Source organism: Danio rerio, chromosome 23, assembly GCF_049306965.1.
Source record: "Danio rerio strain Tuebingen ecotype United States chromosome 23, GRCz12tu, whole genome shotgun sequence".
Taxonomy (NCBI): domain Eukaryota; kingdom Metazoa; phylum Chordata; class Actinopteri; order Cypriniformes; family Danionidae; genus Danio; species Danio rerio.
In genome coordinates this window covers 2,121,893-2,143,179 of record NC_133198.1, presented here as the reverse complement: position 1 = coordinate 2,143,179, position 21,287 = coordinate 2,121,893, and the positions used below count along the sequence as shown (strand labels likewise).

General features: G+C 40.9%; 1 protein-coding gene across 6 annotated transcripts in view; it reads left to right on the top strand.

Annotated features, from left to right (window-relative positions):
- Positions 1-21,287, top strand: part of prdm5 (PR domain containing 5) — a 114,199-nt gene that overhangs the window by 11,830 nt on the left and 81,082 nt on the right. For all 6 annotated transcript variants that reach the window (XM_073938256.1, XM_073938254.1, XM_073938255.1 and 3 more), the window contains 6 exon segments: positions 766-940; positions 3,804-3,981; positions 4,326-4,421; positions 4,533-4,654; positions 7,779-7,858; positions 20,165-20,249. In XM_073938256.1, the coding sequence (XP_073794357.1) occupies positions 766-940; positions 3,804-3,981; positions 4,326-4,421; positions 4,533-4,654; positions 7,779-7,858; positions 20,165-20,249 (736 nt within the window).

Genomic DNA, 21,287 nt, shown 5'->3' with positions numbered 1-21,287 from the left:
TCCCAGCAGGCACAGGACGTCAACATGACGTCAGTTTGACGCCCCAACGGCGCAGGGACGTTGCATTTAGGTTGAAAATGAAAATCGGGTTGATGTCAGAACCCAAGGTCAGGCATACGGCAATGTTCAACCTAAAATCAACCAAATATCAACGTCTAGTTATGTTACGGCTTGACGTTACCACTATTACGTCAATCAGACGTTGAATTTTAGTCACTTTGCAACATAACCTAAAATCAACCAAATGTAATTCTAACACACTCACACACTCACACACACTCTATACACAATATAAAAGCCAGACACTAAGCTTTCTTTGCACTGCAACTGATAATCAACAGTCAAAATGGCAAGCTGTATCTCTTCCCAACAGAGAAAACCAGCAACAGTGAAGAATGCATGACTATATGGAGTCATGGCTTTGCAATAAATAAATGTGATTATAATGGAAGTCAAAGGGGCAATAACAGCCCCCAACACAACAAAAGGGTAGTAAATTTGCCTTTAAATTTGTGCATTGTTGAATTTTTGACAACTGACAAAGCATTTTCCAAAATATGTGTCAAAATAAGATTTAAAATGTATCCCCAAACATCCTCCCATTTGCTGATACACAGAAAAAGCTAATACTAAATCACCAGTGCAACATCAAGCAGCATAACAAGCTGATTTTAACTTTTAAAAATCTGCATATTGTCTTTTCTGACCCGTTTAATATATCTCAATGTGCTTTCTCTCACTCTGTGTGTGTGTGTGTGTTCACAGGATGGAGAGAATATCTTTTATCTGGCGGTTGATGACATCGAGACGGACACGGAGCTGCTGATTGGTTACCTGGACAGTGATATGGAGGAGGAAGAGGAGGATCTGGAGGAAGAGCAGGACATCAAAGATGAAGACGAGAACAGTAAAGACAGCAAACAACTCAGTGCAGACACAGGTGTGTGTTCAGTGGCTCTCTAAAGGCCTAGTTCTCACTACATGACTTAAAACATAGGCAGATCACTGTGCTGTTCAGACTACCTGACTTGATTTATTCATTCATTCAGTTTCTTTTCGGCTTAGTCCCTTTATTAATCCAGGGTCACCACAGTGGAATGAACCGCCAACTTATCCAGCACGTTTTTATGCAGCGGGTACTCTTCCAGCCGCAACCCATCTCTGGGAAACATCCACACACACTCATTCACACTCATACACTACGGACAATTTTGCTTAGGAAATTAACCTAAAAATAAACGAAAGACACTTGGCAAATGATCATTTTGACACCAGGCATGATCAAACTCTCTATACTAGATGTTGAATTGGACATAGGTTGACTCATTTGTATATACTACTTAATGAAGCACCTCCTAAGTGTATTTACTGCCAGGCTGCTCCTACCATAAAACATATTTTGTTGGATTGTGGAAGTTTGAATACCATCACAGGGCTCAACAATAAGGACTGTCCAGTGGCTAGCGTGTAAGACCCTTGAGACAGTAGACAGGATTGTCACTGGCCCCTATTGGTCAGTAAGGATGAGCACCTTATTTTTTTTCGTAACCTGGTAACAACTTTGTCATCAGTTTGGCAAGTCATTTTTACAAAAATAATTTTGAATTGCAATAAAATACCATACTGCTCATTTGCATAAAATCTTGAATTTTAAATTTTACATTTATTAACATTTTTAAAATGTTTAAATTCTAGATTCACAGACATAATTTTGCCACATAATTTAAAATATGTGACTAAGAAATAGCTATAAACTTTTTTTTTTTTTTTTGGTGGGGCCAGTGAAAACTTCGGCAGGGCAAGTAAAAATCTCAACCACTGGACCCGATCGGCCCAGTAGAAAAAATCCTTAGCGTTGAACCCTGCATCAGACAATTTTTTTTTTTAAGGAGATAACTTTGGACATTTTTAAAAAGGTCCCACCAGGGAGAATCTTTAATTATTTATCAAAAATTGAACTGAAATATCATATTTAACTTTGAGAATATTTTTGTGTGAGTTTTATTTAATTCTATCCTATATATTTGTCTGAGTAACTTTTTATTGTAATACGAATTCATTTTTATCATGTTTAATCACATTGTATCCATTTTGCCACGAAATAGCCATAAGATACTGAAGTGGCAATAAAGAAATAATAAATAAATAAGGGTCACGTGCTTATGATTGAACACAGCCGGTCCCGCCTTACTCAATTAATGATTCACCAATCAGACGATTCCACCCCTTCCACCCCTACTCCTCCTCTATTCCTTGATAGGTGGTACAGTGGCCCAGTGGTTAGCACCATTGCCTCACAGCAATCGTCACTGGTTCCAGTCCTTATCAAGCCAGCCGACGTTTCGGTGCCGAGTTTACACGTTCTCCTCATGCTCACAGTGGTTTCCCCCGGGTTCCCCAGTTTCCTCCCACTGTCCAAAAACATGAACTTAATTAACTAAACCAAATCGGCACCATAGATTTGCTTCTAGTAAGTAGTTATCTCTTAAGCGCAATCACTATCTGTTCATTAGCTACTACAGCAGGGGCGTTCTCCAGATCTACTTGAGCTCAAACTCCCATCTCGCCTTGCAAATAGGAGGAAGCCCCAGGCTTGAGGATCTTATGAACTCAGGGCTCTCTCCTAGGACAGCATGCCAAACACACTTATTATTAATCATCAGCTAAGTGTGAACTCTTTAACGTTTGTTTCAAATAATTCGCTTCATAAATGGCAGAAAAGTGTACAATGCTAGTTTTTAACTTTGGACTGGACCAGAGGAAATGTACTACACGTGTGAAAGCACATAAGGGCTCATTTCCACCGAAGGGATTTTTGCTTCTAAAAACTTAAGGCCCAATGGTTTACCATGGTTTAAAAAATCATGAAGGTATCTGGAGACAACCACTGAGCATCTGGAAACAGAAACTTGCAAAGGTTGTCCCACCTCTGAGTTCTGATTGGTGCACTGCTGTGGAACCGACAGCAATGAGCGGCGCTGCCTCTGAAAGTTCATTATTTGCAAAGCTCATATAGTATAGACATGCATGCACACACATGCGCACATACACACATACATATACACACAAACATATGCACGCACTTGCATGCACACACAAATGCACACACACACATAGGTGCATACGCACACAGGAGCACACGCACAAGCATATGCACACATACACACACATATGCATGTACAGACACATACACGCATACATATACACACACATATGCATGCGCTTGCATGCACACACACACACACATATGCGCATGTGCACACATGAGCATACACACGCTTACACACAAACATACACAAATGCACACACACACACAAACATTTGCACATACACACACATGCGCATATACATGCACACACATTCATGCACACAAACTTATGCACACATTTGCATGCACACACTCAAACGCGCAAACACACACATATGCGCATACGCACACATATGCATGCACATACAAACATATACACACGCTTACACGCAAGCATATGCACACATACATTACACACACATGCGCATATATATAGACTGACATGCATGCACACACAACTGTACATTCACATATGCACACACACATAGGCACACACTTGCATGCACAAACACAAACGTGCGCGCGCACACACACACATATACACACATAAGCACACACACACAAACTTGCAAAGGTTGTCCCACCTCCGAGTTCTTCTGATTGGTGCACTGCTGTGGAACTGACAGCAATGAGCGGCGCTGCCTCGGAAAGTTCATTATTTGCAAAACTCATATAGTTCACCAATGTGTGTGTGTGTGTGTGTGTGTATGTGTAGAGCTGATGATCAAAAAGGAGGATTACCCATGTCTGCTGTGCGAGAGCAGCTTCCCCAGTGAAGACGTGCTAGCAGAGCATCTCCAGAGCCTCCACAACAGAGGAAGTGCTGAAGACAAAGAGTTTAAGTGTCGATCCTGCGGAAAAGAGTTTCCCGTCAGACAAGCCCTGCAGCGCCAGTCAGTACCACACACACACACATACACGCAAACAAACACACGCAAACATACATATATACATGCATACAGTATGTACAACACGCATACATAAACACACACATGCACACTCAGTGTCATGTGCTGTAATGCTTACTCGCTCAAACACACAGAAACAATCACACAAACACAAACAAATACACACACACACACACACACACAGACACACACACACACACACACTAACAAACACAATTTTATTCTCATACACGCAATCACTTTCACACACAAATGCACACAGACTCACATACGCACACAAACAGTAATGCTGATGTCCTGTGTGTGTGTGTGTGTGTGTGTGTGTGTAGTCTCCTTCACTGTACAGAGAGCTCTTCTTCATCAGGAGACCCTTCTAAAGCTTATCAGTGTGTCCTGTGTCACGGCTCCTTCAGCTCACAGTCCAGGTACTGCACTCCTGCGTGTCATATGGATGTGTGTCTCATGACAAGAGCAAGACGAAATGCAGACAGCATTGTGAGTTGATTTGAATCCAGAAGTTGTGTGTGTGTGTTCAGTTTCCTGCAGCATAAAGAGGCGTGTAAAGGAGACGAACGCTTCATCTGTAAGGCGGAGAGCTGTGGGAAGAGATTCAAGAGTAAAGACGCACTCAAGAAACACAAAGGCAACATCCATATAGGTTAGTCGCACACACACATGTGCACACAAGCATCTGCACACATATGCACACGCAAGCATATGCACGCACACATACATACACACACACAAACATATGCACACATATACACACTTGCATGTACAGGCGTGCATGCACACACACATGCGCACGTGCGTGCACACACACATATATACACACACACATATGCACGCGCTTGCATGCACACACAAATGCACAAACACACACACATAGGTGCATACGCACACACGAGCACACACACAAGCATATGCACACATACACACATATGCATGTACAGACATGCATGCACAAACACACATGCGCAAATACACATATACACACACATATGCACGCGCTTGCATGCACACACAAATGCACACACACACACACATAGGTGCATACGCACACATGAGCACACACACAAGCATATGCACACATACACACACATATGCATGTACAGACATGCATGCACAAACACACATGCGCAAATACACATATACACACACATATGCACGCGCTTGCATGCATACACAAATGCACACACACACACACATAGGTGCATACGCACACATGAGCACACACACAAGCATATGCACACATACACACATATGCATGTACAGACATGCATGCACACACACATGCGCACATACACACATACATATACACATATACACACACACATATGCATGCTCTTGCATGCACACACAAATGCATATACACACACATATGCATGCACAGACATGCATGCACACACACATGCGGGTATACACGCATACATATACACATGTACACACACACATATGCATGCGCTTGCATGTACACAAACGCACACACACACACACACGTATGCGCATGCGCACACATGAGCATACACACGCTTACACACAAACATACACAAATGCACACACACACAAACATGCACATATACACACATGCGCATATGCGCATACACACAAACTTATGCACACATTTGCATGCACACACTCAAACGCGCAAACACACACATATGCGCATACGCTCACATATGCATGCACACACAAACATATACACACGCTTACACGCAAGCATATGCACACATACATTACACACACATGCGCATATACATGGACAGACATGCATGCACACACACCTGCTCACATACACGCATACATATACACATATACACACACACATATGCACACACAACTGTACATTCACATATGCGCACACACATATGCACACACTTGCATGCACAAACACAAACGTGCGGGCACACACACACATATACACACATATGCGCATATGCACACATAAGCACACACACAAACACTTATGCACACACCTACACATGCTGACACAAGGACACAAGAGACATGAATGATTTTAAAGTGCTTTGAATTATGAGGACACAATGTATGTCCTCGTAAACAACCTTAATAGAGTCATACCCGTGTTGTTATACAATCTTGTGTCTTCTAAACCACATAAACCTGTACACACATACATACGCGCGTTGGCGAGTGTGAAATTAGCCGTCTGTAATTAGAGTCTAATCATGGACTGTTTAACGTCTTCATTAATCTCTGCTTTCTGATCCGCTCCTCATCCGCTATGTGTGTGTGCGTGTGTGTGTGTCAGATAACCGTTCAGCGCTCGCTCGCCCTCCACACTCCTCTTTTCAGCAGACTCTCTGTCTCTCTCTGCCAGAAGCGCAGACATCGGAGGAAATTAGTCAAAGACCCCCTAATCGGCTGATGAAAGCATCTATCTGAATGTTTTCAGTATTATTGTCAGTAATTATGCCTGGAGATTTTGGCCACGTGCATCTCAATCAGTCATTTGACAAAATGGATCCAAACAGAATAAAGCTCAACCATTTACTGCGAGCTTGTGGAAGTGTTTAACACTATATAAATGATTTGTGTGTGTGTGTGTGTGTGTGTTTGTTTTAAAGAAGACATGGGAAAACAGGATTTTTCTCGCTGTTTAGAAAGAGTTTGATGTTCTGTGTCAGTGGCGTAGCGGACGGGCCCGCAGGGCACGCACGGCGGGGGGTTAGGGGGCCCCACGTCGTCGCGATTTTCAATAATTGAAAATCCAGGAACCGCAATAATCAAACTCTTGGGAACAACTGTGGTCGGAACGAGCAATAATAAAAAAGTTCTGAAACTTTTTTTTATTGTTTTAATCATTAACTAGGAAATGTTGTGGCTTGGCGAGGCAGTGGTGCAGTAGGTAGTGCTGTCGCCTCACAGCAAGAAGGTCGCTGGTTCGAACCTCGGCTCAGTTGGCGTTTCTGTGTGGAGTTTGCATGTTCTCCCTGCCTTCGCTTGGGTTTCATCCGGGTGCTCCGGTTTCTCCCACAGTCCAAAGACATGCGGTACAGGTGAATTGGGTAGGCTAAATTGTCCGTAGTGTATGAGAGTGTGTGTGAATGTGTTTGTGGATGTTTCCCAGAGATGGGTTGCGGCTGGAAGGGCATCCACTGCTGGATAAGTTGAAGGTTCATTCCGCTGTGGCAACCCCGGATTAATAAAGGGACTAAGCCGACCAGAAAATGAATGAATGTATGTTGTGGCTAATCAAATGCAACCTCGAGCATGCATAATAATGATCTAGTGCTGTTTCCATTGGGATTTTACACACAGGATTTACATGAGAATGAGGAAACACTGGTTTTTGAGGTTCACCGTGTGGCCATTTCTATATAGTGAACTCCTATTAATCAGCTTCATCTAGATCTGTCCAGATTTTAAGTCTATGACACTTTTAAATTTCTACAGTGTTTTTTGCAGGAGCAACCTGGACTAACATTAAAGTGGATTTATTACAAAGTAAAAGGCTTCAAAGTGTAGATTATGGCCATTTTGAAGCCTTTTAAAATTCCAGTGCTTTAAGAACTGTTATTGAGGGATTTTGTATCCACTTCCCCTTTGTTTTTTACAGGAAATACACTTAAGCTGACCTTCAACCCTTGTTAAATATAGCTGTGTTTGTCTTTTGCTGGTGTAGTTGATGCTGAAGCAGGAGCAGATTTATGTTAAGAGCTTCCTGATGTTTATTTTGAGCTGATGCAGTGTCTCCATTAGCATCTCCTCATGCCATCATGTGATGTATGATCTGTGTGTGCGTGTGTGTGTGTGTGTAGGTGGTGCTCGCAGGAAGTTGGTGTGCACCATCTGTAATAAGAAGTGCTCATCCTCACTCAACCTGCAGGAGCACCGCAAGGTCAGATCATCCCTCCATTAATTAATCTCCTCTTATCGCTCATACTTCTTACCTTTCGCTCTTCCATTTCCTCCTTAATCTGTCTCCTTGGTCATGCCATCTATCTGTCGGTCCTTTCCCAATAGCTCTGTCTTAGACTGAAACAGTTCACATTGGTAACACTAAAGGATTTATGCAAATCAGGTGTTGGAAGATGTTCAGAAATCACTTACACATAAAATCAACACTAGCCATGTTGATTTTGTTAGCTCACCTTGCTAGTTCTGCGTTGAACAATTGATCTGTGCATGTCATTAGGACAAAAACAGTAGTCCGCCCTTGTGATCTTTAATTGAGATCTGAAAATGCACTTCCTGATTGTTTTCAGTTAAATTCTCTGATTACAGGGAGTCCGCAGGGTCTTAAAAATTATTAAAAGTTGATAAATCAATTACGAGAAAATTAAGGTCCTTAAAAGGTATTAAAAAGTCTTAGGGCCCTATCATACACCCGGCGCAGTGTGACGCAAGGTGCAGCGCAGTAGTCTTTTGGTAGTTTCAGCTTGGCGCAAGAGTTGTTTTGAGGTGTTACGTTACGCTGTTTAAATAGCAAATGCATTAGCGCTCATTTGTGCGCTCATAGGCGTTCTGGTCTAAAAAGGAAGGCGTTCTGAGGCGCACTGCTGGCGCGTCGCTATTTTAAGAAACTATATTAGTTTTTTCATTAGACCAAAACAAACCCGGTCTAAACTCCGGCGCAGAGTTGCGCCTCGTTTACACACTGCTTAATACACACAAGATGTAGAGCAATACACAAATATCTTTTCATATGAAAAAATTCAAAAATTAAGGATATATATAGGATATAATAAGGATATATATATATATATATATATATATATATATTATATAAATATAAAGGATTAAAATATTACAAAACATATTATTTTCTAGCCTACATAAATATGAAAAACCACTGCTTTTATGTCTTCTTCATCTCGGGAGGCTTTTTCAGTTCATTCATAACAATTTGCTTTTGTATAATGTTATTATTATTAGCAGTATTATTTATTATATCCATATTTATATTTGTTTTATTAAAAACAAGCTTAGATTTGTCCACCTGCAGGTTTTAGACCATATGGGGCACAGCATGTGTTTTAAGATATAACTCTTTTGAGCTCATTTTGCTATTATTGTTCATTTAATTGTTTGCTGGAAATTAGAACTGAATTTAGAAATAGTTTTGAAACGAATATTTGCGCTTAACAAACAAAAGTATTTATTTATAGAATTATTTATTACAAGAGCGAATGTGAAAGTAGATCCATTACCTCTCATTCTCACGCAGTAGATGCTGTTTAACAGTTTTCTATTAATAACTATTAACTGTTAACTGTTTGCTTGTGAAATGCTCATTTTTTCCACTTAGACTTACTTTGCGTCCTGTAAATAGCGAATGCGCTCTTGGCGTGACACAGCTGGCTCTTAAAGGTAATGGGAGATGAGACTCTAATTGGTTTATTCTCAAAACACACCTATAACTCATTAAGAAAATAAACTCAACCCTTTTAGACCATGCGCCACGGCGCAAAGCGGATTTTCCCGTCCTTAAATTAGCAAAAATGCGTCCTGACACGCCCTGAAAGCGTTTGTGCCCTGCGTTTTGCGCTCTGCGCATGGACCGTCAAAATAGAGCCCTTAATCATGTTTTTACGTGGTCTTAAATTTTGTTCAAGCGTTGTCCAAAGTGTTTGACTCCAAAAAAGCATCAGCATATTTAATTTCTTCTTAAGATTAACAACAGCGTGCTCGAGCCACCAGCCAAGCTAAGTAATTTGTGACAAATGTGGGAAGGTGATGTGACTACATGTAGCAAAACCATAGAGCGAAACAGATGGCAAAATGGGAAAATGTAAGTTTGCGTACTCCTGTTTGGAGAAAGACGGGTTTAAACGGTGGCTGAAGCCTGTCACTGAAAACAACAGAGTAATATTAATAGCTGTTGATTAAGGTAAATGTTTGATACTAATTAGAACTTGGTGGCGATGAGGTCTTAAAATATTCTGAGAAGGTCTTTAAAAAGTCTTAAAAAGGTATTGAAATTACCTTTAGATTTCCGCATGTACCCTGGAGTAGGTCTGTCTGAGGTATTGGGCGGGGGATAACATACTTAACCACGCCCCTTCCAACTGTCAGTTTTGACGACAAACAGAAAAGGTGAGCTGAAGGAGTCTGTTAGGTTGTAATAACCAGGGCCGGAGGAAGCTGAACTGCCGCTTTAGGCAAAGGACGGTCTCGCCGCCTTCAACCCTAAAGTGAAAGCGGGGGTGGTGGGGGGGGTGAGCTGTCACAGGCGCCGCCCTCTCTATTCTGCTGCCCTAGACGCTGATATAACTGAGGGCGCGGGTGGTGAGGGTAGTGTCATGGATATCGCCCCCTCTATTCTGCCGCCCTAGACGCGGATATAACTGTGGGCGCGAGTGGTGAGGGTAGTGTCGGGGACGTCGCCCTCTCTATTCTGCCGCCCTAGGCGACTGCCTAGGTTGCCTCTATGGACGCGCCGGCCCTGGTAATAACTCTCCACAAACCATTTTCCCTATTTTTCTGAATGAAACACCTACTTTACTACATCCAATCAGCTCACAGTAGAAAAAAACAAGCCACACCCACTGCTTTCTTCAAAAACTGTCACAATACAAAAAAAAGTGGTCGCAGCTTCTGGTTCATGCAGACTTTAACACAGTTTGAAGCTATCAATTGGATATTTTGCCTGCTGAATCTTAGTCATTGGTTTCAAATGATATAGCAGATGACCAATTGAATATCCAATTGATAGCTTCAAACTGTGCTAAAGTCCACATGAACCAGAAGCTGCGACTATTTGCTTTTTCAGTATTGTGACGCAGTTCTTACAGAATATTAATTGAGAAAACAGTGGGTGTGGCTTGTTTTTATCTAATGCAAAGTGATTGGATGTAGTAAAGTAGGCGTGTCATTTTGGGTTTGGGAAGAGTTATTACAACCTAACAGACTCCTCCTGCTCACCATTTCAGTTTGTTGTCTAAACTGACAGCTAGAGGGGGCGTGGTTAAGTGTGTTAGCCCCGCCCAATACCTCAGACTGACCCAATCTGAGAATTTAACTGAACATAAACCTGAAGAGCATTTTCATATTTCAATTAAAGATAAGGGCAGACTTTTGTTTTGTTCCTAATGACATGCACAGATGAACTGTTTACCACAGAACTAGCATTGTGAGCTAACAAAATTAACATGGTTAGCATTAAGTTTCATCATTTTTGAAAAAAGAAAATAAATAAAAAATAATATATATATATATATATATATATATATGTGTGTTCAAAAAACTGAAGGAAATTTAGTTTTGGTCTCTGGTCAGCTCTTGTATGCCGTCCTTCTCTGTGTCTCTCAGTAGGAGGTGGGCTTCATGTTGATGTTCGTAAGGTTTTCCGCTGGTGTGTGTTCAGAAAGGTCGTCTTTTGTTTCACAAGCTCATCCCTCTGGCCCTCGTGAAATTTAAGAATTGTGGAGAGCAGACTGCCCGACCTTTCTGCTGGCGTCAGGGTTCCTTCTGCAAAAAAAAAAAAGTCCTGAGAAATATTAAACGTGCATCTTCATCATCATCATCATCATCATCATCGTCGTAGTCTTCAAAATCACCACAGAAGTCACAGCACCGAGCTTCTCTTCACTCTTCCGGCTCCATTTTCTCCAAAGATTCATCGTTTTGAGTGTGGGGGCGTCCCTTTGAAAACATATACCACTTTCTAGATGTTTTTCAACAAAACCGCAGCACTCCGGCTTGGCAGAGCGAGTCCAGAGCGACAAATGACGGTAATTCGATTTTCTGACTCAAAGAGGTAGGTGAAGAACCACAGCGCAGGTTTAATGTTCTTACGTTTGGAAAGCGTCCCAAGCTTCCACCGCTCCACCAAACCAACATCGGACGCTCTGGGAAAAAAGGCTATCGTCACTCTCTAGGCCTAAAGTTGAGGTAAAGCAGACACTTCCTCCTGTCGGCGTTCACTCATCAGCAGTTATCAGCGCAGGACTCTTTCCAGTCGCAGCGCTCAGGGTTTGCCTTCAGCAGGAGCATCATCTGCATCTGTTTCTCTCTCTCCAGAGGAAATGCTAACGGTTCTGTAAAAATTGTCCCATAGGTAGAGTTAAATCCAAACCTGTTTGGCTCTTCTACGTACTTTTTTATTTTTTATTGGACACTATCTTGCTCTCAAACACCAACACAGAGACAGATTTTTTATTTATTTTAAAGTCGCCATGAAAGTTAAAATTGTGTTTTTTTTCTTGATTGTGACGTGCATCCAATGGAAACAATCCTGAAATGAGAAAACAAAAGTAGGGTGATGCAGGATTTTGTTCTTTGGGAACCGACTGGATTGTTGAAAGATGGATTTGGGTAATAAAATGAAGGAAGATTGACACGGATGAAGGCAGAGCAGAAATGAGATGCACCTCGATAGGTCTATGCTGAAAGAAGGATGGCCCCACCCTAAATGACTGATAGTTCCGCCCTAAACAACTGATGGCCCCACCCTAAATGACTGATTGCCCTGTCCTAAACAATGGCTAGCCCCGCCCTAAATAATTGATATCCCCGTTCTAAATGACAGATAACCCCGCCCTAAATGACTGATCACTTCATCCTAAATGACTAATAGCCCCTCCCTAAATGACTAATAGCCCCTCCCTAAACGGTTAATAGCCCAACCCTAAAAAACTGTTAGCCCTGTCATAGACGACTGATAGCCCCGTCCTAAATGATTGGTAGCCCCTCCCTAAATGACTGATTGCTCCACCCTAAACGGCTGATACCCCAGTCTTAAATGACTGATCGCTTCATCCTAAATGACTGATTGCCCCTGTCTACATGACTGGAGGCTCCACCCTAAACGGCTGATAGCTCCACCCTACACGACTGTTAGCCCTGTCCAAGACGACTGATAGCCCCACCCTAAATGACTGATGGCTCTGCTCTAAACGACTGATAGTCCTGTTCTAAACCACTGATAGCCCCGCCCTAAATGACTGATAGCTCCACCCTAAACATTATGAACACCAATTGAGATTATCGTTATACAATGACTTGCCTAATTATCCTAATTAACCTACTTACGCCTTTAAATGTCACTTTAAGTTGAAAGCTAGTGTCTTGAAGAATATCTAGTAAAATATTATGTGCTGTCATCATGGCAAAGAGAAAATAAATGAGTTATTAGAGATGAGTTATAAAATCTATTGTTTAGAAATGTGTTAAAAAACTCGTTGTGTTCAACAGAAATTGGGGAAAGTATAAAAATTAAAATGTATTAGGAGGTCTAATAATTGTAAGTCACAATAGGGGGGAAAAGACCAACTTGTTTCATGCTGACTTAATCATGTTGTGCAAACATAACACACATGCGCCTTTCTCAATACACTAATGTAGGAATTGAGAAGTTTTGTATGTCTAATGAAAAAAAAACGAAGCTCCCCCACCGCACGATGAATTTAAGTTTCATTTAAGTTTAAATCTCCGTGGCCTTACTTGATTTCCTGCGCTGCCCGCTATACAAACACACACTTTGGTCACAGACCTCTTTCCTGGATTCAGTCCCTCTCCATTATTGTGTGTGTGTGTGTGTAATAGATGTCCAGTTTTCTTCCTTGCACCAGACCGTGTCCTTCAGGCCCTTCATACAGCCGTGTCATGTGCAAAGCCTGCAAATACGATTTTCTCTGTGAAAGCACAAGCTCGACAGCTTTCTGTAGTGTCCTATCCACATGCAGACAGTTTCCCTATACGTTCAGAAACTGGCATGAGCTGATTACAACTGCCAAGCATCTGACGGGGAAATAAGCCATCAGTGCTGTGATTGGAGCTGCGCAGCTTCAGCTCTCTCAGTAAGACACTAACTGCATGTTTCCACTGCAGCGTCAAATCTGTGCTCAGTGCTGCCGGCAAAAGCACTGCTCTGGGGCAAGTCAGATTTACAGCTGAGCACACCTGTTTTAATCAGGGAGAAGATTTACATGTTTATTGTATGTGCATTGTCACACGTGCACAACAATGCATAAACACACAGGGCCCTATCATACACCCGGCGCAAGGTGCAGCGCAGTAGTCTTTTGGTAGTTTCAGCTTGGCGCAAGAGTTGTTTTGAGGCGTTGCGCTGCGCTGTTTAAATAGCAAATGCATTAGCGCTCATATGTGCGCTCATAGGCGTTCTGCTCTAAAAAGGAAGGCGTTCTGAGGTGCACTGCTGGCGCGTTGCTATTTGGAGAAGCTATAATAGATTTTTCAATAGACCAAAACAAACCCGGTCTAAACTCCAGCGCAGAGTTGCGTCTCACTTACACACTGCTTAATATACACAAGAGAGCAATAGGCAAATATCTTTACATATGAAAAAAATTAAACATTAAGGATATATATAGGATATAATAAGAATAGATATAGAATATAAATATAAAGGATTAAAATATTACAAAACATATTATTTTCTAGCCTACATAAATATGAAAAATCACTGCTTTTATGTCTTCTTCATCTCGGGAGGCTTTTTCAGTTCATTCATAACATTTTGCTTTTGTATAATGTTATTATTATTAGCAGTATTATTTATTATATCCATATTTATATTTGTTTTATTAAAAACAAGCTTAGATTTGCCCACCTGCAGGTTTTAGACCATATGGGGCACAGCATGTGTTTTAGGATATAACTCAGGTTTTTGAGCACATTATTTCCGTGACCTAAGCAAAGTCAGACCTTACTTTACTAATACTGTACATATATGTTGTTAAACAACCGTTAAAAACTGGTTGCTGCACTTCCTTTTTTAAGTTGAATGAAATAATATATCAAATATGTATATAACTTCCAGTTAATTTACTCACCTTCAGTTCATCTATGACGTTAGGTGCCTTTCTTTCTTAAATAATGTTTCGTTTCTTACACAGAACAATCATTTCTCTTCACAAGACATCAGTGTATCATCAGGGGCCAGGACTTTTCCCAGCATGCACAGAACGTCAGCATGGTGTCAGATTGACGTTGTAACCCGACATTGTGGGGACGTTGCATTTTTAAAAAAAAATGAAAATCGAGTTGACGTCAGGCTTACGTCAATGTCCAACCTAAAATCAACCAAATATCAACGTCTAATGATGTTACAGCTTGAAGTAGTGTGGACGTTACCACTATGACATCAATCAGACGTTGGATTTTAGTATATTATTTTTACTAAATATTTAGTAATATTTTAAATAAATGTAAATATTTGACGTCAATTTGACGTTAATTTAAGATGTTGGCTTGACGTTGGATTTTTGGTCACTTTCCAACATGATCTAATATCAACCAAATATCAACGTCATTTGACGTTGTTTGATTGGATGTAAAAATAACGCTGTACTTAGGTGCTGAGTAGATATTGAATTTCGGTTAACTGATGTGATGACCTAAATATAACCTAATATTACCATGGTATGATGCTGTAATTTTGCCTTTTGTATCTGCCTTGTTTGTATGTGGATTTTCATTCATTCATTTTCTTTTCAGCTTAGTCCCTTTATTAATCCGGGGTCGCCACAGCGGAATGAACCGCCAACTTATCCAGCAAGTTTTTACGCAGCGGATGCCCTTCCAGCCACAACCCATCTCTGGGAAACATCCACACAAACATTCACACACACACTCATACACTACAGACAATTTAGCCTACCCAATTCACCTGCATGTCTTTGGGCTGTGGGGGAAACCGGAGCACCCGGAGGAAACCCACGCGAAGGCAGGGAGAACATGCAAACTCCACACAGAAACACCAACTGAGCCGAGGCTCAAACCAGCGACCTTCTTGCTGTGAGGCGACAGCACTACCTACTGCGCCACTGCCTCACCTACCAAATTTTCAATTTAAATAAAAAATGAATACAAACTTAACCATTCACTGCCAATTATCAGGAAATGTTCATCTTTGGGTGAACTATCACTTTAAGACTGTTTCCAGAATCATGAAGACTTGCGTTTATCTATGCTATTCACACTAGATCACTTATTTAATCTTTATAAATATTTGAAACATTTGAACTCGGTTTAGTTTGGACACAAAAAATAAATCTCAATCGGTGTTTATAAAATAATGGAAGACTCAATGAGCAGTTTTGGGTGAATTACACAAACATCTATGCAGTACAAATCTACATTTTTGTGATGCAGTTTACTCTCTGGCACATCCTACCCCACCCTGCCCTATGGTATTTAAATCTTTATAGGTTCTCACATAGACAGTTTTTTTTTCTAAACATAACATTTACTTGACAACAGAATCAAAACAGAATCCCCACTGCTGCACAAAAAGAAGGAGAAAAGCCTTGCTGAAATGGCCATAAAACATCACTGGAAAAATCCTTTAGATTTATAGTCGGAGCACATTTTTTAACATGACAGATTATCCACAGTTGTATAAAACTTCAGTGAGTACTTAATTGGACAATTACTTTGGGTAAAACCACTACATAGCTTCAGCAGTGCGATCTGAGCAGGATTGTCAACACTCAGTAGTCCGCTTGTTTTCAAATGTTACAGCTTTTCCAGTAACAACATGTTTGTTCTAACAATTAGCGGTATAGCGTGTGAAGATGGTACAATACTGTTTTTATAGCGCATTGTTTTGTATGTGCAGCTTTAGAGCTAAGCAAAACTACAAAAAATGTACTTGCACGCACTTCCCAGAAGGCTCTTTGGTTCCAAGTCCAAAGACATGGTACAGGTGAATTGGGTAGGCTCAATTGTCCGTAGTGTGTGTGAATGAGTGTGTATTGTTGTTTCCCAGTGATGGGTTGCAGCTGGAAGGGCATCCGCTGCGTAAAACATATGCTGGATAAGTTGGCGGTTCATTCCGCTGTGGCGACCTCAGATTGATAAAGGGACCAAGCCATGAATGAATGAAAATGCCACACATGTAATGTTTTAGAACTCTTTGTATCCATTCGAAGCCATTTTTGATGACTGTCGCTTTAAATTCAAATGGGACTGTGCACTTTTCAAATGAGGGCGGGGCTAAAGATGCCTGTGTGTCAGCATAGTGGCAGATTCAAAACTAATAATGGATGGCTGCTTCCCATTTAGGGCTTTATATGCTAATGAGGGAGAGATCAGACACGTGGATTGGGTGCTTGAGCACCTGTCCTTTTTTGCTCCTTAAAATGAAAGTGCCCCCGCACCACCCCAACACCCCCTGTTCGTTCTTCACGATCACCCCCCGCCCTTCACTTTGTGAAGCATCCCTCCCCCTTTTCACTTTACGAACACCCCTTCCCTATTCACTTCGCAATCACAACCCCCCCCCCATTCTTCACTTCGAGATTACAACACCCACAACTCCCCCTTACTCCCGTTCTTCACTTCGCAAACAGCCACTTCACCCCCCCTGCAGTTCGCAATCACCAACCACCCCCATCACTGCCACTCTTTACTTTGAGATCACCCAGCTCATTCTTCACTTCGAGCACCTGCCCGTCAAAAGGTCTCTGCACGGCACTGGGAGAGATGGTCACTAGTGGGCGGGGCCTTCATCTGACATGTACAAAGGGAGAATGTCAATCAAAGTGTTCCTGCAGACTGTTTTTATCAAGTCTGATTAAAACAAATTTAAATTAATTCATTTTGACCATTAATAGCTGGTTAGATGCACACACTGCTGCCACACAGCTGTGTAAACCTCTTATAAAAGTGACTTTTGCATAATAGGTCCTCTTTAAACTATTAGTAGCTTATAACTTGGAAAGATGGTGTTTCAAAAGTACCTCAACACTGGCTTTATATCACGTGATGTGACACTTGTGGCGCCTTGTTTTTATCATATTAGATGAAGTAGCAGAGACAGTTTGACAGCTTTATTATTGCCCGTTGGTAATTTTCAGCCGAAACTGACTGGCTGGCGTTCATAGTAATTCGTACCTCCTGATTCCCTGTGAGAAATCTGCCTCAAATGTTGAGGCGGACTGAAATGGGAGCAATTTGTTTAGCCGAAGAGCTTCCCATTGAGCAGAATCGTGTTTAGCAGCGGAGATATCCAATACCGCTCAGAAGTTTAATTGCATTTCCATCTGTGTGTGTGTGTGTGTCGTCCTCTGCGAGTTGCGTTAAGGATATTTTCAAGGTCACACACCAAGAACAGGCAACTAAATCCCACCCAAGAGCTCAAGAATCACCCTCAACGGTCCATTAAAAGAGCTCAGATGTGTTCTGGTCATTACAGTCATACACGGAGCGGGTCTGTCAGCAAACGTTTCGCTTTGTGGTTACTAAACACTATTCGTGACACTGAAAGGTAGACATTTGAAAGGTGATGTTTCGAGCCTAAAAGGGCCTTGATGGAGTTTCTGACTGGTTGGATTTCTTTATTCAATGAAATACTGAAGATATTTTTGCCAATGTTCTTCAAAGTGTGTTTTGTGATTAATTGACTGATGCTATTTATGTCTTGAAGTGACAGAAGGGGAAGTAAATGATAACAGAATTCGTATTTTTAGGTGGTTATAGGTTTAAAGCATTGCATACACTGCGAATGAATTGTCTTGTTTCAAGTCGAAATATCTAAAGATTCTAGTAAAAAAATAATGAGTTTTTCCTTAAAACAAGTGAAAAGAGGACCAGAAGTGACATAAAAAAAGTTTAATAAGTGAAGCATAAACATGGATATTAATAAATCAAAATTTAAATGGACGTAAAATAGATATATTCATTCATTCATTCGTTCATTCATTCATTCATTCATTCATTCATTCATTCATTCATTCATTCATTCATTATTTCATTCATTCATTCATTCATTCATTATTTCATTCATTCATTCATTCATTCGTTTTCTTTTCAGCTTAGCTCCTTTATTTATCAGGGGTTGCCACAGCAGAATGAACCCCCAACTTATCCAGCATATGTTTTGCACAGAGAATGCCCTTATAGCTGCAACCCAGTACTGGGAAACACCCATACACTCATTCACACCCATACACTGCGGCCAATTTAGTTTATTCAATTCTATAGCGCATGTGCTTGGACTGTGGGGGAGCGCCCGGAGGAAACCCACGCCAACATGGGGAGAACATGCAAACTCCACACAGAAATGTCAACTGGCCCAGCTGGGACTCGAACCAGCGACCTTCTTGCTGTGAGGTGACAGTGCTAGCCACTGAGCGACCGTAACGTCTAGATATATTTAAATGTGTCTATTTAAATTGTGTTTCTAAATGTCATTTAATTATGAAATAAAACATTGCATTTAAAATATTTTTTAATATAAATGAATATAAATTTAATATAAATATTTTTTATTAAAATAATAAATAAATAGACAATTTTTTTTACCATTTATTTAATTTATGTTTTTAAACGCTGATTAATCAGATAGTAAAAAGGCTTATTAAAATGTGCATTTAAATGGTTTATCAATATAGATTTTTACTGTTTGAGTAATCAGCATTTAAAACATGAATTAAATCAACAGTTATGAAATTGTCAGTTTATTTTTACGTTTATATTTAATATAAATGTATATTGCATTGTTTTATTGCTTTACTAAATAATGTTTTACTAACTAATTTCGAGAGGAGCACATGATATGATTGATCGCAGCTGGTCCCTCATCTGTAATCATTCAGTAAACCAATCAAATTATTCCAAACTCACTATAAATAGCTTGATTAGTACTACTCCCTCATCTTCGTTTTTGAAGAATCCCCATCCACCCTATCTCCTTTCCTCCTTTACCAGGGGGCGCTCTTGAGAACTACCTGATCTCGTACTCCCCTTACATGCTCATTGACCAGGCGGGAGCCCTGGGCTCAATTATCTCCAAGCACAGGGTTCTCTCCCGGGACAGCATGCCAAAACTGCTATTGAAGTAATAAAAACCGCAATATCGAAGTGTGAACTCTTGAAATGACATTTGAGAATAATATTTAATCAGACACATTTAAACGTGTCAATTTATTTGTTCATTTTTATTTGTAGTCATTTATATGCATTGTTATGCTTCAATTATTAAATTAATATTTTGATCATTTTAACTGGAACTCCTGCTCCCCCAAACTGCTTATGTGTGCGACTTTTAAAAATGCGCGAGACTTGAGTGTAATGGTCATGCATGTCCATCAATTGCATGGTTACAATAAAAAACAATGCACAAGTAGCGCACTGGAATGGAAAACAAGGCATTCTGTTTGAATAAGCTCTAAAATGTGCACTTATTGTTTTGAAGGTGTATGAATTATACACTAATTACATGTTGGTGCATTTTCAGGTTCATGAGGTGTTTGACTGCGACGCCTGTGATAAAAAGTTCATCTCCACCAATCAGCTGAAGAGACACATGATCACACACTCAGGTAAATTCACACACTAGTAAAGGTGATGATACACAGGCGACTTTAAAAGCAACTTTTTCACAATATTACCCTTATTAGGCAACCAAATGAGAAACATGGCGACTATTTAGCGTTCTGGACATTAGGCAACAGCCATTCTGCCACCACCATGCTATGCTGTAGGAATGGTATTAGCCTGGTGATGAGCGCTTCCTGGTTTTCTCCAAATGTAACACCTGGCGTTCACTCCAAAGAGTTCAATTTGAGTCTCATTAGACCAGAGAATTTAGTTTCTTATGGTCTGAGAGTCCTTTTGAGGCAAATTCCAGATTGGCAGTGGCTTCCATCTGGCCACTCTACCATACAGGCCTGATTGGTGGATTGCTGCACAGATGGTTGTCCTTCTGTAAGGTTCTCCTCTCTCCACAGAAGAACGCTGGAGCTCAGACAGAGTGACCATCAGGTTATTGATCACCTTCCTGACTAAGGCCCTTCTCCCCCGATCACTCAGCTTAGATGGCCGACCAGCTCTAGGAAGAGTCCTGGTGGTTTCAAACATCTTCCACTTACGGATGATGGAGGCCGCTGTGCTCATCTGAATTTTCAGAGCAGCAGAAATGTTTATGTAACCTTCCCCAATCCTGTCTCGGAGGTCTACAGACATTAGCCCCTTTCACACATACAGATCTTTCCGGAAAATTACCGGCAATTTTCGGGAAAGGTTGTATGTGTGAACAGGCCCTTTTTGAAAATACCGGTAAATTCGTTCTGGCTATTGTCCGGAAAGTGAAGTTGTAACATTACCGTTAATTTGCCGGAATGCTGCGCTGTGTGAATGCAGAAGGAAGATTGCCGGAAAGAGCGCGTCCACGTCTAGAACGTGCTGACGTGAGACACCTGCTTTAGCCAATCAGAACAGTCAGACGCATTCACGTGGGCGCGGTTTATGAGAATAAAAACCTTTGAATATTTTTTCCAGACACATTTAGCTGCTAGATGTTAGTCAGATAATGTTTTTATGTTCCTTCTTAATGCCAACTGTGTAAATAATTATCGATA